The sequence below is a fragment of the Panthera uncia genome (genome assembly GCF_023721935.1).
Source record: "Panthera uncia isolate 11264 chromosome A3 unlocalized genomic scaffold, Puncia_PCG_1.0 HiC_scaffold_11, whole genome shotgun sequence".
In the NCBI taxonomy this organism is placed as follows: Eukaryota; Metazoa; Chordata; class Mammalia; order Carnivora; family Felidae; genus Panthera; species Panthera uncia.
Genome location: NW_026057578.1, coordinates 4,064,248 through 4,081,170, shown reverse-complemented (window position 1 = coordinate 4,081,170; position 16,923 = coordinate 4,064,248). Strand labels below are relative to the sequence as shown.

At 47.3% G+C, this 16,923-nt stretch overlaps 1 protein-coding gene across 2 annotated transcripts in view; it reads left to right on the top strand.

The window, feature by feature from the left end:
- Positions 1–11,570, top strand: part of ZNF831 (zinc finger protein 831) — a 93,841-nt gene extending 82,271 nt beyond the window's left edge. For both annotated transcript variants that reach the window (XM_049650533.1, XM_049650531.1), the window contains exons 5-6: positions 6,654–6,802; positions 7,533–11,570. In XM_049650533.1, coding sequence (XP_049506490.1) covers positions 6,654–6,802; positions 7,533–8,363 — 980 coding nt within the window. In that variant the 3' untranslated portion in view covers positions 8,364–11,570. The remainder of the gene's footprint in view (positions 1–6,653; positions 6,803–7,532) is intronic.
- The last annotated feature ends 5,353 nt before the right edge of the window (positions 11,571–16,923 follow it).

Genomic DNA, 16,923 nt, shown 5'->3' with positions numbered 1-16,923 from the left:
CCTGGGGCAGTTTTGACGTAAACTTTTCAGAGTGGTCCCGGGCCATTTTCATTACGTTTCTATATTCCGTGGGCCTAACATCTTACTCTGTGAAGGCACATTGTTGAATTCTGCCCACGACCCAGCTTTAGAGTCCCTGAAATGTTTCATACCAGCCCCATGCACCGAGTTTGGAGAAAATGTCTGAGAGGAGCAAGTGATCAAAACACATTGCTTTCATCTCAGGAACAGAAATGTAGAGACACTGTGATTACAGGTAGTTTCCGAAGTAAAAGCTTTACCTAATTACACACACATAAAAGGTACAATTTCTAACCAGCGTGTGGAGAGGCTGCACAGATCCCCGGAATGAAGGTAGCTGTTGCCGGTGTTCACTCGGGCTCTCGGCGATAGTTTCCCTCGGTGGGTTCACCATGGGGCCTCGGCAGCTAACCTCTCCCCCTCCCGTCCTCACCCGGGTCCCCCTCCGAACGTGTCAGGAAGACACGGTAGGGCTGGGGAGGAGTCTCTCCGGGGCCCTTCTCCCCATGCCTTCGCTCTCCTTCTCTGACAGGAGCTAATGACTTCTCTACATCTTTTCCCATTAGAATTAATAGAGACGTATTAATTCTTTCCCGAAAGCTATTAGTTAGGTCTTAGCGCTCCGAAATCGCGGAGACAGAAGAGTGTCTCCTTCATTCTAAGGCGTAAATCTGGAGAAGAAAAGAGAGGATGCTGAGGGCGTATCTGGCGAATGTCCTAGAGAAGAGACCTGCGTAGATAATTCTCATTTAGCCACAAGAAGATTCTGGAATAATGACACATGAAATAGATTGGCGAGGGGCGGCCTTGGCATTTGTAACATTTCCAGTGGCACTTCTTTCATAGTCGTCTTTTCTCCTTATGTGATTTCATAATCCTGCTTTTGCCGGGCATCTTAAAGTCACGCTCTTACCTGGACACCACAGAACTTTTAACTGAAAGCAAGATTTTGAACCTCACTTTGCACTGAACACAGTTTTAGTGTATTTCCCACAATTTCTGCGTGGGAAGGACTGTCGCCCTGATTGCCTTTCATCAAAGAAATAGAAAAGAGATGAAAACCACGAAGAAAAGTGGTTTCTGAAATAAAAGATGTGTTTGTGATTAGTTAGAGGCAGACTTTGAACAGATTGCGTTAGCATGGCAGAGATACCAAGGCTCTACTTGATGAAGATGTTTCTGTGGTTCTCCCTCACGCCATCCCCCTGCCTGTGGAACCGAGGTCTCGGGCTGCCGCCCGCCGCCCACGGGCTCATGATCATTTTCTGATTGGAATCGACATCCTCCAGGCTCTGCCTGAGAGGAAGAAGTCCTGTCTTCCATCATCCTCGGCAAGATCTTTTCTCTTCTCTTTCCCTTAGAAACCAAAATTGTAGTAGGATGGACGGAAGCGGGTGAATTTGCTTGCAAAAAAATTTTAGTGCAGCGTGCGGCATGAAATAGAGACTTAGAAGATAGTGGCCGAATAATTACATGAGTGAATGATTGTGACTTTGTAGAGAGAAAACCAGCCTCGGCAGGTGCATTGTCGGAACAGTCTCACAGTGTGTGTGGTTCTGGTCTTCTCCATAGGTCTGGGTGGGGTCAGGGCTCCGTTTTCACCACCTCATGGCTCCTTCCACTTTTCCCTTCATAGCGTTGACTGCATTTTCTTGGTGAATTTTCTGTGTCATTATTTGCTGGCTGAATTGCTCCCCCATCAGACTGTAATTTCCACGAGGCGTCCGCCTCGTTTGCCGCTGGATTAATTGCCTGTGTTCGGCACAGTTCTTGGCACAGAGTACTGGCTGTACTCAGGACTCCGTAAACACGGGCTCACTGACCATTTAGGCTTAAAATTATGGGCTTCTAAATGGGCTTGACAAATACAGACTCCAGAAAAGTGGGCTCAACAAATATTTGAATAAATGAGCAAGTATCTGCCCATTTAGTGATTGCTTTTAGAGTTCTGCCCAGCTTTTGTCCAGTAACTGCAAATTTTAATTGCTAACGCATCGTGCGTCCTTCAGTGGCAGGTACGCTTCTCGACAGTTCAATCTCAGATCAGTTAATAGTCTAGGAGATCACTTCTGTGTTCTCGATGATGCATCTAGCTTGCTTAGAAGGCCACCATGATAGACTCATTTTCAGCCCTTCCTTAGGTACAATTTCAGAGCCTTTGGACTCCAGATTAATGGAGTTTTTGGTGTATTGGGGGAACCGAAGGAAATGCATCAAATTACTTCCATTTTCAGATAATGATATTTAAGTCATATGTCTATTGGCATTTTTTTTTAATAAAGCCCAGGAACTGAGGCAGTGGGAAGAGGGTTGGCACTAAAGAGGTCTACGCTTCTGTTGTGAGTTTCATCCGGCTGCTTCACTCCATTTTCTTCCTAATTATTTTACAGTTTCTGGTAGCCTTTTCAAGATGGCTAAATTTAAATTTGCTACAACGTTTTTAAGCAGTCTCTTCCTCTCACCGTGGCTTGGCAATTATTTCTGAGGGAAATTATTAAAAGCACAGCCTTTAATCAAGGGGGAGAACAGAACGGCACACAGAGCTCAGATGAGAGGTGGTTTCTTAAGGAGATTCATGTGATCGTGCAAGAGCGGTCGGGTTTCTGAAGATTGCGTTAAGACAGAGGAGTCCATAATTTCGGAAGATGGAGGAAGTGATTCACAGAGCGATGCTGTGCCCTCAACAGGATTACATTCTGTGCTTCAACATTTGGCCAGGGCGCTACTTACTTTTTGGAAAGGGCCATGCGTTTAAAAGCAAGTTAGCCTCCTTCTTCAATAATCCAAATTAGTTTAACACACTTCAGTGACATTATTTGGGCATTTTTCACAATTATTAAAGATAACCGACTTTTCTCCGTAGACCGGAGGTCAAAAGGAAATTAAATCAATGGATTTTCTTCCTTCGCTTTCTCGGATGAGTCAGAAAGCATCGGTCGAACGCGCACACGGCCTTTCCGCTAAGCTTCAGAACCCACACAACCTGCTGAGAAGACATTTGGCCGATCTGATTATTTTCTCTATACTAATTGGTTTTCCTTCTTCATTGAATTGAATGAATTGCCTCGTTGTTTTGTCACTGTGGGGACACAGCTTAATCCACTTACGGTGGGGTGCTTATGCTTTGGTAAAGTACAGGGCTAGAGAAACGTTTATCATCGTTATTATCCTTCGGTGATTCTTCTTGGGGGAGAATGAAAATCTAGCTTGAATCCATCTATCTTCTCCGCTTGAATTTCCACTGCTTTTGCTAGCCATCTCTTCTGGCAGCTGGATTACCCCAGCGAGCTCTACTGTCCGCACAGTAGCCACGTTGGTTTCTTCACGGCGGATGTGGAATGACATCTGAACCCCTCCACGCGGCTGCCTGCGCCCCACGAGACCTGAGCCCCGGTGGCTTCCCCACCCTCACTTTGCCTCCTGCCCCCTGCCCACCACCCTTCCTCCAGGGTGCCCTCCCAGCTGGTTCCTTAATCCCTTGGGCTTCCTTCCTCACCCCACATGGCCTCCGAGGGCTGGTTCTTTCTTGTCCCCAAGGTTGCATTTCAGAGAGGCCTTCCTCAGTCACGTGGAACAGTCACCCGCCCACCACTGTCTGTAGTGTGCCGCCATTGTCTGAGACTCTCCGTAAGACCCCCGTTTACCGTGACTCTCTGGAACGTGCTTACCTCCCCTGTTTACTGCCAGTCACTGTCATAGCCACCTGGTTGTATTTACTGTCTGTGACATCCCCACCCTGTGTTCATTTCTTTCCTGACCCCCCGGCACAACTGTAAATTACCAGTTGACTCGTCGTTTGTCTTCCCCGTCGGAGCAGAGGCTGTTGGGGGCCAGGGCGCCTTGGCCCGGCTCTCCAGTGCTTCGGGGTTGAGCAGCGTGGTGCCCGCTTCATCGAATGGGCACAAGACGTGTTTGTGGAGCAAACGAATGGAATACCAAAAGCCTGGTTCTGTGTCAGTACACGGGTGCTCCCGTGAAAATTGTATTACGGGAAAAATTACTGCTTCCTTCCCCAAGCCGCTGTACTTTTCTATAGATTTTCCAAGTTGATTTGCTCAGGATCAATGTGCTTGATAATCTAGTGGCCTACCCCTCGAGATAGAAGAGGTAGGTCTGTACTTTTTAGGCAGGAGCTTGGAGGACTCCCTGCATAGAAGCCAACCTGAGAATTCGGAAGACCCAGAGAATTCCTTTAGGGTTTCCCGCTCGAATGCGGCAACCAGATGACCCTGCAGGGCGGCCCCAGCTGACAAATTGCACATGTAAAGAGCTCCCAATCAGTTGTCGAGCGCCTGTTTTCTGAACGTGGACAGATATTAAGATTGCCGGATACCTCAGGAAAGTCTTTCATGTGAAAGAGAAAGATAAAAACAAATGAGAACAAAAGGAACTTGGGAGAGAGAGACTATGTGTGGAGAAGCAAACTTCAGCATTAACAGCAGGGACAGCAAGTCGTCATTAATTTTGCCAGTGATACAACGGAAGACCCTGGAGCTCTGAAGTGATAACAGGGCTCTCTACAGAAGGGAGTCATAATGGGCTCTTAGAAATTAAATCTACAGAAGGGAGTCATGATGGGCTCTTAGAAATTAAAAAACATGATAGAAATAGAAAATTATGAGTTGGAATAGAAAGTTGAAGGAATTCTCCCAAAAGTAAAATAAAAAGACAGCTAGGAAAGAGAGAAAAGAGAAGAGAAAGGAGGGTTAGACAAGGAAACCCAATAACTCACCAAGAACAGTTCTAGAAACAGAGAAAAGATGAAACAGAAGGAGAATAAATATCAAAGAAATAGCAACTCATTTTCCCCAAACCGAAGGACAGGATTCAGAATGAAAGGTCACGTTGAATGCCCAAACAATGAATGAAAATAGAGCCAGTTCCATAGAGACACTGAACAAAGAAGAGTCTAGGAGTTTCCAGAGAGACGAAAAACAAAAAGGTTTGCCCAAAGGATCATGAATCATAAATCAGGTTGGCTCCAGACTTCTTAACAACTAGAATTCAGTGGAGCCGTGTCTTGGGTTCTGAAAGATAATGAATTCTAATTCAAAATGCTGTATCCAAACAAGTGGCAGATTAAAGTCTAAACAATTTTATTTCACGCACCCTTTCTCCTGAAGATGCAGGGAGGGTTGCATTAGGAAAGCAAGGAAAAAGAAGTGTGGGGCCCCAGGAACCAAGGAGGTGAGGAGAATTGCCACAGTGGCATGAAAGGGGGTCCTGGGGCATAGCCACACATTGGGCCCGGGGAGCAGCAGTCCCCTGTAGGCATTTCAGAGAATTTCCAGAGAGATCTTTCCAAGGAAAGGAAATGAAACCCGTAGACAATTGAGAAGGAGGTAGGAGGAAGGTTTTAGTACTGGGTCTACAGAAAACTAAGCACAATTTAAAAAACAAGGTAATTATTGACTCCAGGGAAAACCGTGTTGGCCAGCAAGGCGTTGTCATCACAGTACATGACGTGGCTCGGCAGTGAGAGACATGGTCCCGAGCATGTGAACACCGAATGTTCTCCTAAACGAAACTATGACGTCATAGTTATGTAACTGTTGAGACGGGGTGGCAAGTGTGCCTACGCGGCGGGGCATGAAGGTTCTGGACCGAGGGGGCTGGAGGAAGGGATCGACGCTCCTGTCCCCCTGGGAGAAATCACAGACTGTCCTCCAAACTGGAAAAAAGAAATCACGAAGTGGTGCTATGAAGCATGTTGTTAAAAGCGAGGGAGATAAATATCAGAAGAATGCAAAGTGGGAAAAGGTGAGTGGGTGGGCAGGCGTTGCTGTTTTTCTTAGTAAGTTGACAGATTCAACTTTTTGAAACTCTGTGCCTATATAACTTAAATAAAATGGAAGCAAATTGGAAAGTGAATCACATGTTTCTGTCTGGTGGCCCAGCCATTCTGGAATTTTTTCTGATCTCATCTCATGTTGTAAGCCATCCTGCCTGCGATTCTGTGGTCCTTTTGACCCGTATCCCAGGCCAACATAGCAGACAGAGGAGAGAGTAAGGGTGAGGCCCTTGCAAGGGAGCTGCTGTTTTGCAGATGTTATCAAGGCCCCATCTTTGTGCCCCTTTCCCCACCCAGATCACAGCAATAACCATCTCACGACAACAGCAGCACCAAAACCGACCTTGCTTTCCTGCTGCCCAGTGCTCGGATGGACACAGAACCTCATACACCATATAGATGGAGATTTCTACCCTTGACCCCGGATGCATGGCCAGAGACTTCAAGCCAGTCTGAAGTGAGCCTGAACAAACGTGGCCAGGAAGACGGCTCTGATAGAAGAAAGCCACGTGAAATATATATATATATATATATGTATATATGTGTGTATATATGTGTGTATATATATATACACACATTATGTGTGTATATATATATATATACACACATATATACATATATACACATATATATAGTTTGGGGATTTTTCTGCCTTGGGAGTTGGTTTTGCCATTGCTTAGACCTTCTGTTTGTGTGAAGTGCCTCAAGGTCAACGTTCCCGCACACATTGTGGGGGATGAGGGTTGACGAGCTCATCAGAGTGGGTGATGAAGGCAGAGTCCTGGGGAATCACCATTCGCTGATGTTTTCCGGTGTCTATAAATGTACCTCCCCATTTTAGGTCTAAATCTGCGAGGGGAGCCATCTCGCACCGCCTCAGAATCGCCTGTTTGTTGTGGGCACGGAGAGGAGGAGGAGGATGTCTCCAGACCAGCTTCCGGAAGCTTCTCTCCCAGCACCAGTTCGAGGGCCGGCAGTGAAATGGACCAGGTAACCGTGAAGGGGGGAACCGTGGTTCTGAGCTGACTCTGTCCATCGGTCGTGTCGATGAATGGCTCTCCTTCCCTGGTTGCCGGCGTCCCGTGTGGCAGAGCTCGCCCCGCTGCCCGGCACACAAAGTCTGGCAGGTACACAAACACCTCCAGACACCAGGCACTGAAAGAACGGGGCCATCACTAAAAATCCTAAATATGCTTTTGAATTTGTACTTGAAGAGGGTAGAGAAGCTGTCGCGCTGTGGGCATCTCCGTGACATGACGTCACCGCCAGGCAAGGTTGGGAGGGCCGTGGGCTGCAAGGCACAAAGATGCTAATCCAGACCACACTTCTAGAAATGCTCCTGTGGAAAAACCTAAGTACAGGGTGCTATGAAATAGCACATCTACCTCACGAGCAGTGGTAGCTTAAAATTGGATGTGCAGGACTGGAGAGAGGGACTGGAGTGATGTGGTTTCTCACAAAGTCAGATAACACACAGCAATCTCAGCGACGTGTTTTGTGTCAACAGGGAGTTTTACTCGAGTTACTGCACCAATTAGTTATTAATGGGAACTGATTGAGGACATCCTATTGAAGTTTACGCTCGATAAAGAATCATTAGGAACTCAGGACCTAGTTTCATTGAGGACCACGTTTCTGACCACAAGCTTTTGTTTTTGTTTGTACCAATTAACCCCCCCCCCCCCCCCCCCCATTTGTTTTCCTTTGCACTCTCCTGCAGATTTCGGCAGCTCCCAGTGGGCGTGGTGACCGCTGCACGCAGAACACTGCCTCCGGGTCGGGACCGTCTGAGCGCTCTGACTCCTGCGTGGCCATGACTACTGACAGCCTTCTGTCTCAAGGCAGAGGTCCTGGCGTGGGAACGCCGGAGACACGCCCTCCGCCCACCCGGGAGCAAGTCTCGGTGGATCTGAAACCGTACATTTTCTCAGATACTCAAGAGCCTTCTTCCCTTGGGTCCAGAGGGACCCCTCTCCGCCAGGATGTTGCTACCTCTGTGCCTGCCATCTGTGCTCTGGGGGAGAGAGTAGGTCACACAACCCTGGGACTTCACAGCGCGGAGCCACAGGACCACAGAGCGGCAGGGGAGGCTCTGACGCAAAGTCCCCCAGATAGAAAGGCTATCGCCGCGGCCGTGTCACCATCAGTCTTGCCAGGGAAACCTTCATGTGGGCAAAGAAGGTCAGGTTTGCTTCTGTTGGGGTCAACTGGAAAGACTCATCTGGAAATGCCAGCACCAGGTTCAGCCAGTTCATACCAAGAGGAAGGAGAACACAAGACATTTTTTCCCACTGGGGGACAGTATGGGGGTGGGGAAATGGTGGTCCCCTGCCCTCCTTTAGGAAATGAGAGTGGGAAATGTCAAGTCTCTGGATTAACTTCCCTAAAGGAGTGTGTGGTTCCTTCTAAGCCAGGGCAGCCCAGAGAATCCCCTGAAGCCCCTTCGAAAACTGTCAAGAGGAGGGGCCTGGAAGGACTCAGGAAGCAGACGCGAGTGGAGGTCAGCGACACCAGCAGTGATGATGAGGACCGGTTAGTGATAGAGATGTGAGGCTTCTGATGTCTGCAGTCAGAGACCGCATGCTGTCGGGCTGGCAGGAAGGCTGAATTCTCTTTCGCCAAGCACCTCCATGTTAGGAGAGCCATTTGGGGATCTTTGCAAGACATCCCCAGCCGGCTCCAGCCTCCCTTCCCCAGATCCCCTGGCGGTATACCAGGCGCCGGGCAGGGCAGGGGTCGCAATGGAGCAGAGCCTAAGAACGCCTGGCGCACGGTGACTGTGCTGGACTCCCAGCCGCGTCCTCTGCATCGACCCCCGCTGCCTCTTCCAGTCACGTGGCATTAACCAGGAGAGCCACAGTCACAGTCGACTCGTTTACGTATAAGTGAACCCATAGACTCGAGTCGGCCGACTTCCTCCATCAGTAAGCTGAGGGTTTGCTTCAAAGGTGGTAAGCATGCTTGGGTCACTGGGGTAGCTTGGCAGAGGAGGTGGGGTATGACGTGGGCATCAAGATACTTCTGTTCACTCTAGAAACGAAATCGAGATGCATTAAAAAAACTGAAGTTGGGCTAGAATAACTTGCGTCCTTAGTGGAAGTTGTAAATATCCTTCAAAATGCCTATGATCTGGTGAAATGCCGATTGTCCTTAAATGTCACCCAAGTGGTCAGTGCTTACCTACGATCCTACAGCAAAAGCATGTCATGCTTTCGGGCCCGGTGCCTTTTGTGCTGAGGCCTCCGAAACCCTCGGTGTTTTTAGCTCTCGCAAAGGAACGCCGTGTTAAAAGTTGATAGAACAGTCTCTGGAATGAGTCATTTTTTGAGGGGGAAAAATTCACTTATTTTTCTCTGATTCTCTCTGTCATATTGTGCTCTGAGCAATTTCAATTAGAGGGGTACATTTTAGTAATCTGTACAGCTTAAATTGATGCCTGCTCATCGTGACGGGAGCCTTTTAGATTTCCTCCAGAAGCTTCAAGGATACAAAACTAATTGGAGTTTTGACGCTGTTTTACATCTCGGTAATTTTATTTTGGGGGCTTGGTGTTACTTTGCTGTCAAATTAAATCAGCCTCTGTATTGTGCAAGTCAGAACAGTACAGATAAAATTCCCCAGTATTCCAAGCCAGCGCACCCCTGTGCAGAACAGAATAGCTCATCTACGTCAGCCAACTCAGTGAGCAAAGCCTCGGATTTACTGTGTTTTACTGTGTTCCTCTCCTTCTCCTTAAAGAGGAGAGGAAAAACTTAACCGAGATTTATACTGCTGCATTTCGATAACATTTTATACCTTCTTTTGGTGTGATTTTGTACCATTTGAAACGCACAGCCGAGCTCTTTTGGCTTAGCTGCGCTGTGACGATGTTTGTATGACATCCCGTATCCAAAGCGGCAGCACACAGGCGCGAACACGCTTTAACGCGTCCTTTCCTGGGCCTGAGGGTGGTCGTTTCAAGGACCGTCATGTGACTTTTCCAATTTTAGGGTGATTCATAGAAAACTTCAATGCAGGACCAGCTTCCCCTGGTGGCTTAGCACGTGTCTGTGGTCATTTCAGGTGCGCTCATAAATATCCAAGTGATTTCAAGCCCAGCCAGGAAAAACATAAGAAGGGAGATGAAAGGATGCCAGGCATTCATTTTGTGTACTATTTGTTTCTTCGTCGTGTACTTTTTAAGCCAAACAAAAGTGATGTGGTGATTATCTACCCTCTGAATTACCCGTGCTCCTGTAATGAGAGAGGAGGTCTAGGAGAGTGGTCTGAGTCTTGGAGGGAGAGAGAGTGAGGGCCTGACCTTGTCCTCAGTGAGCTGGGAAATCTTGGGTAAGACACGTGCCCTCTCTGTGCCTCAGTTTCTCCAGCTGAGAATGAGAGTTAGACCAGACGAACTGGATGCATCTCCAGCTTATGTGATCTCCTTGGGAGATGAGCTCTCTCTCCTTTACCTCTGGGGGTTCGGGGGCTCAGAGGTAGCCCCCATGGGGAGGGGTCCCACACACAAGACATTTGGGTGGAGACCGGGGAGAACCGAAGCACGAACACCTTCTGCCAAGTGTTGCCCTAAAGAACGTGAGCTCAGAGAAGCTCCGTACGATTTTTTTCCCCCAGAGTTCCAGATTTTGGGGGTGCAGTCATTCAGTGTACAAGTCTGGCCGATGATTCAAAGATTAGAAGCAAAACCAGAACACGGCTGTGTGAGGGGAAGACAACATGTCTAGAGGCTGACCTGAGTACTTTGTCTGGGGAGGCACTGGTCAGGGGAAGAAAACCGTCTTCCAGATCCTTCTTTCCTGGTAGCTGCTAACCTATCTGCAGGATCGCTGTTCTAACTCAGTAAAGTCACAGCTCCAAATCACACTGACCTCCAGATGGTGACGGAAGCCCTGTCCTTCTAAGAGCCACCATTGCCGGCTGCCACATCCCACCCTAGATCAAATATGGAGGAACACTGGTTCCATCTCTCTGCCTCCTCGTGTCTCTTCCCAAGGTGAGCCGGTTGCCAAACCATCCTGTCAGCTGGTCGTTTAGCTGGCAGGTGGCAGTGTTTGCAAATGCGCCTTACTTTGTGTTAGCTTGAATTTGTGAAAAGCTACATTCCAGTGGATTAAAAAACAACAACAACAAAGTATTTTGAATGACTCTAGCAGAATTGGCTATTGGAAATCATCCTAAAACACAATTTTTTTCAAATAAAGAATCCTTTTATAAAGCCCCAATAATTTCTGGTTTTATAAGTCTTAGCTTTCCTATGGGGTTTTCATAAAGAGAAATGCAACACCAGGGCTACCTTTTGGGCATAACATCAGCGATCTGTATCACTGCTTTGGGTTATTGAAAATAAAATTTCAATGTTATTAATTGATAACTGCTGCAGTTTTTACTCTTCAAGTGCATACTGTGTAAAACAGATTGACTTTAGAACAAGGCAAACTGGAGTTTACAGATCAGGGATTCATTCCTGTCTCTCCCCAGGGCTGTTACTTTTATTGTACCTTTGGGTCAGGGTCTTAAGTCAATTGGTGCTCAGCTTCTTCCACAGAGAATAACTCTAGGGACTCTGGCAGAGACTAAAGTCAAGTGCACTTTCAACTCCTTGCTGTTGTCTCAGGGCAAGGTATCCAAGTGCCATGACCCATGATACTCAAGACTCACCACCAGATTTACCTCTGCGGCTTCACCTACACCCGGCCAGACACCCCTTGTTAAAGATGCGTGGAGGAAAGAGGTTTCACCACCCCCCCCCCCCCCCCCCTCCCCCCGGCAGCCGGTACTGTTAAGTGACTCTTAAAGTCACCCGGTGTTTAACAGGCAACCCAGATGCTCCTTGTTGTAAGGCACGATGGAGGACGACTCATGCCTCCTGTCATTCATAACCTTCGAGATTCTGGATGAAGCTAATATCCCTTTGACTCACAACCCAGGAGAACCTATGGTCCATTTGCCAAGGGATTAAAAAAAAGATGGCGGAGGGGTGCCTTTAGATTCTCATCAAACCTTGCCAATAGCATGATGGGTCACTGAGGGCGAGTTACACTTCCCCTTCCTAAAACCCCTCCTTTAAGGCTCAGTTGAGAAGAGTAGCCTTGCCAGAAAGCATTGCCACCACAGTTCTTGGCATGAAAGATGAACGACTTGGAGCCTTATGCCAAAAAGAATTTCCTTGCATTTACATTCATTACTTAGAATGATCACATTATTCATTTTTTTCCCCGGCATAGAAATTTGCATCTTGCACAAAATCTGCCTGGTGCAGCAGATTTTCATAGTTATGGAAACTGTCATCATTATTGGAATGTGCTGCTGCTCAACTCTCCAGACATAATTTAATATGGTGAGGAGAAAACGGTCCGCCTGGCTCTGTGGCGGTCACATTGCTGCAGCCGCAGCAAACAGAACTGGTGGATTTTTCCTCGCTTCGGTTGGGATTCCCAGAGTTCTTGTGAGGGAGCCTCTTTGGCTTTTGAAACACTACGTTTCTTGATATTTAAGCACAAATTTCCTGCCTTTATCTTGCAGAATTCATTAACTGTAGGTGTCAGACCCAGAAAATCTCGTGTGCTAGATTTGCACCTGTACAGTTCTCTTCTCCCATGCTTTGTACTTCTGTGGGCATATGTATAATTTGATCTGAAGAAGCCTAGGAACATTCGAGTGTGGTGCTTCACCACTGGAAGAAAAGGAGCCAGGAAAAATGGTCTCTGTCACTTGGAGCCCTAGAGGATGACTCAGAATCTTCTACATGCAATCAGTTGTTCAGAAGTTGCTACTCTTTTTGACTGTTCGTAATCAGGAAAGCTATTGGCTTCTTGGTTGGTTGTTGACATTTATCTTCTTCTTTATATGGTTACGTTATTTTGTTTTGATAAAAATAAAATTGAAAAGAAAAACGTCTCGTGTGATTTGTTAACATTTTAACCCAAACGACACAGGCAGTATCCTGTATGAATTCGATATCTGATTATTCCCAAGTAGTTACCCAGACATCCTGTCCGCCATATTGGTATCCCAGTCCACTCAACAAAAGGATTGGGTGATGGCGAATCCCCATATTTTCTTGTGCTGTTTCCTTTTCCCACATGGCTCATTTGTCGTAGTCTGCCATATTTTAGACTTCTTAACTTAAAAATGTGTTTTTAAATTCTTAAATGTAGCTAAGTTTTGAAGCCACATGAGGGCACTATCCACAGTGCAATAATCCAGAACTTTTCCCCTTAGAATTGATGTCTCTTGGATATTTAATGGTATTCCTTAACACAGAAAACATTCATAAGTCAAAACAGTACCTCCTTATGAAGATAGTTTATGTGTTCTTCACAGGAGTAAGTAGACTTATTTTACATAGCAACACAGTCCTAGTCTTCCACATCTATACCTCTTGAAGGCACTTGAAGTCCACAGAGACACAGGGATTGGGAGGGAAAGTAGGAAAGGAAAAATAGAAGGCACAGATACACTTATTGATGGATCTGAGGAGCTTTTATTCTAACTCCTCCGACTCTAACAGTAATAAATTAGCCCATTATTTCCAACCTTCAGTCATTTGAGAACCATTTAATGCTTTTTGCCATATGTGTCCACATGTGGGTATATTATTTACTTGATACCTTTGTTTAAATCATCTGTCTTTTTTGTCCCATGCCTTTATTATTAAAAAAATTTTTTATAGAAATGTAGTTGACATGCAACGTGGTGTTAGTTTTAGGTGTACAACATAGAGATTAAACAGTTTTAAACACTTCTCAGTGTTCAGTCAGTCCCCATCTGTCACCATACAACATTATAATAATCCTGTGGACTCTATTCCCGATGCCGTACTTTTCATGTCAGTGACTATTTTCGAACTGGAAGTTTGTACCTCTTGATCCCCTTCTTTCTTCCATCCCCCTACCCACTTCTCCTTTGGCAACCACCAGTTTGTTTTCTGTATTTAAGAGTGTCAGTTTATTTTTGTTTTTTAGATTCCATATGTAAGTGAAGTCATAAGGTATTTGTCTTTCTGTGTCTGACTTATTTCACTTAGCATAATGCCCTCTGGGGCCATCCATGTTGCTGCAAATGGCAAGATCTCATTCTTTTTTATGGCCGAGTAATATTCCCTGGTGTATATACCACACCTTCTTTGTCACCTCTGTCTTAAAGAAGGGATCACTGCCCTAAATAATAACATCTGTGAAATCTCATGATAGTATTGTATATTTTCTGATCTGCATTAAACTAAACTATTAAAAATTGTTCCTCCACGTGACATACTATCTTCTTACCAGCAGTGGTATCTCCCTCACACCCGGGGAAGTATTGAGCGAATCTGAAAGGTGCACGCATCGTTCGTTACTTTTGTTATTCTAGTTCCTCTGACGCACAACTCTTTCCCCATTTTTTTTCTCCAAGCCTATAGAACTGGGGCCACAAGTAGCACTGTAGGTTAATCATGCAAGTTTCTTCAGTCAAACGTTATAGGTAAGTAACTACCATTCCAAGGGAAGGGATTAGCCCATGCTTCAGTCGCGAAGGAAGAGTCACGTGATATCTTGTGGTATAAACACATTTTTGTCGTGGTGGTTGGTCGGTCGGTCGATGGGTTGGTTGGTGACTACCAAATGGTACACGGGAAAGCACAGTCAGGGATTCACGCTGAGCCGCCAGGACTAATCCGTTCCTCTCAAGGACCTGCTTCCATACTTTTGGATTTGAAGCAGATGAATTTGGCTGCTCCAGCAATCAAGGAGAGCAGCTTTCCAGTCTCCTGCTTGGTGGCAGCCTGTTGCTGTTTGGGCTTTGAACGCAGAAGGACTGGCTCTGTGGCGTCTCGGACCTTTGTCTCCAGCTGTGACGGACATCTGCTTTCAGTCTCCCTCCCAGAGGCAAATTCAACACCCTTTATGGTTGAGCATTTGGCAATTTCTGCCCCGAAGTAAGTGAATTGTTTTTCTGCATGAATGCATGAGTGAATGGATTCCTATAAGAAGTTGGTGGCTTTGTACATGTGGCCTCTGGGACAGAGTGACCCAGTCCTGTCTCTGGCCACAGTGGAGATCTAGTTGTCCTGTGTGTACGTAGTGTGAAATAGAGTATATAATTCAGCAAAAATGAGGCCTCTCGACACCATTAGAAATGAAAGGCTGGCTATTCAGGTTTGTTTTTTCTATAGGCTAGTGTTCCAGTCAGACATGTTTGTGCTCTGAGGGCTGCTCCCCTTATGTCTCCCATGCCCCCCACTCACGTAGAGGTCATTTGTTGGGGACCTACTCAAAAAGTTGTCTTCTTGTTCGAGAACTGAGTAGAGTGGGGCCAGTGAGCTAGGAAATGAGATAACCACATATACAGCCCAGGAGGGATCGCCTTGGAGCAGGGCCCATGGTGACTTCATGTTGGCGTTCTCCGTAGCTGGAACAGTGCATGGCTCGTAGCGGGTATTGGTGCACATTTGTTAAGTCAGCGGATGAAGTGGCTCACTGCTGGTCAAGGAGAGGAAAGAAAGTTTATTTTTAATTTTTTTTTTTAATGTTTGTTTATTTTTGAGAGAGACAGGGACAGAGCTTCAGCGGGGGGAGGGGCAGAGAGAGAGGGAGACAGAATCCGAAGCAGGCTCCAGGCTCCGAGCCGACAGCACAGAGCCCGACGCGGGGTTCGAACCCACGGACGGTGAGATCGTGACCTGAGCCGAAGTCGGACGCCCGAGCGACGGAGCCCCCCAGGCGCCCCGAAAGAAAGATTCTAAGATGAGTGATTTGGCCCCACCCCTTGCCTCATTACCAGAGATGAACGAGAGCATATGGAGAACTTTCTGTCCCCCCATTTCAGAATCTAGCAACGCTTTCCCATTACCTGCTCCATCCTGCTTGTTCACCCAACATTTATTGAGTGCTTAAGCATGTAGTAGGCATATGAGGATATGGGACTGAAAAATGCAGGCCGAATCCATGGAGCTTTTGTTTGGGCGGAGGGAATGTCGATGGATGAACCAACCAGACAGATAAATAGGGAAACCGTGTAATATCAGGTGGTGCTGAGGGCTGAGAAAACGGAAGGGGGCGTGAGAAAGTATCTTCCCCTAATTCAAACCATGTCCTGCAAACGTACGTTTTCCTTCTACCGTCCTCAGCAAAGCGAGAGGGGTCCTGTGCAGTAAGATGTGCCCTGCTTCACGGCAGCCACCTTCGTTCCCACGTGAAGCACAGTGTTGCTGAGTGAGCTCATGCGTCTCAGGCTTACACGTTTCCTCACTTTCTTGATAGCTTCAGTTAGTGTAGTTGCCGGACCCCCCGGCGGAATGTGGCAACTTGGGCCTGCTACGCGGACCCGCTGATTTGCAGGTACCCCAGCACTTCTGGATGGAGGCTTCTCGGATCCCATGGTAGCGGGTGGGCACTGTTTTAGACCCGGTTTCCTCGACACAAGCCATCAAACATTTGAGGCTTGGGGATCTCAGTCCTGGGTTCTTTTTCTCAGGAAAGGTGGAGAGATCACCCTTAAAGGCAGCGGTTCTCAAAAGAGGGTGGCTGGACAGAGGGAGGGGAACATCGGACAAGGTCTGAGCCAGTTTTGATCTCACAACTTGGGGTGAGGGGTGCTTCTGGCCTCCGTAGGCAGAGGCCGGGAATGCTCTTCGACACCCTGCAGTGCACAGGCCGGCCCCACAGAGCGGCATCCGGTCCACCAAGCCACGAGCACCGAGGCTGAGAGTCTGGGGCTCAGGCGGTGAGGCTACATAGTCCGTAAGAGGCCCGAGAACAGTTTGGTCCTCGTGCTGGTGAGACTGGACCCGAAGCAGAGTGCAGGCTCCGTGTCCCAGGCGCAGGCCGGCACCCCTTCCACAGCATCACGTCTGCACCTTCAGGGGCACACGAGGACGCGCTTCCAGAGTCCGCGCACAGTAGGCCGTCTGCCGGCTGTGGTCGGGTTTATCGCAAACCTCATCTGCTTTTTCTACTCTTTATTCCACCTTGAGGAAAAAGAACCAGGACATGGGAAGGTCGATCCACACGAACAGATCTTTGAGTATGGAGTAGACATTCAAAAAATATTTCTAGAGCAAAAGCTCGGATGTTGCGGGGAGGATGAATGCAGCCCAAACTCTAGAACAGTCCCCTTGGACCTCCGGAGCC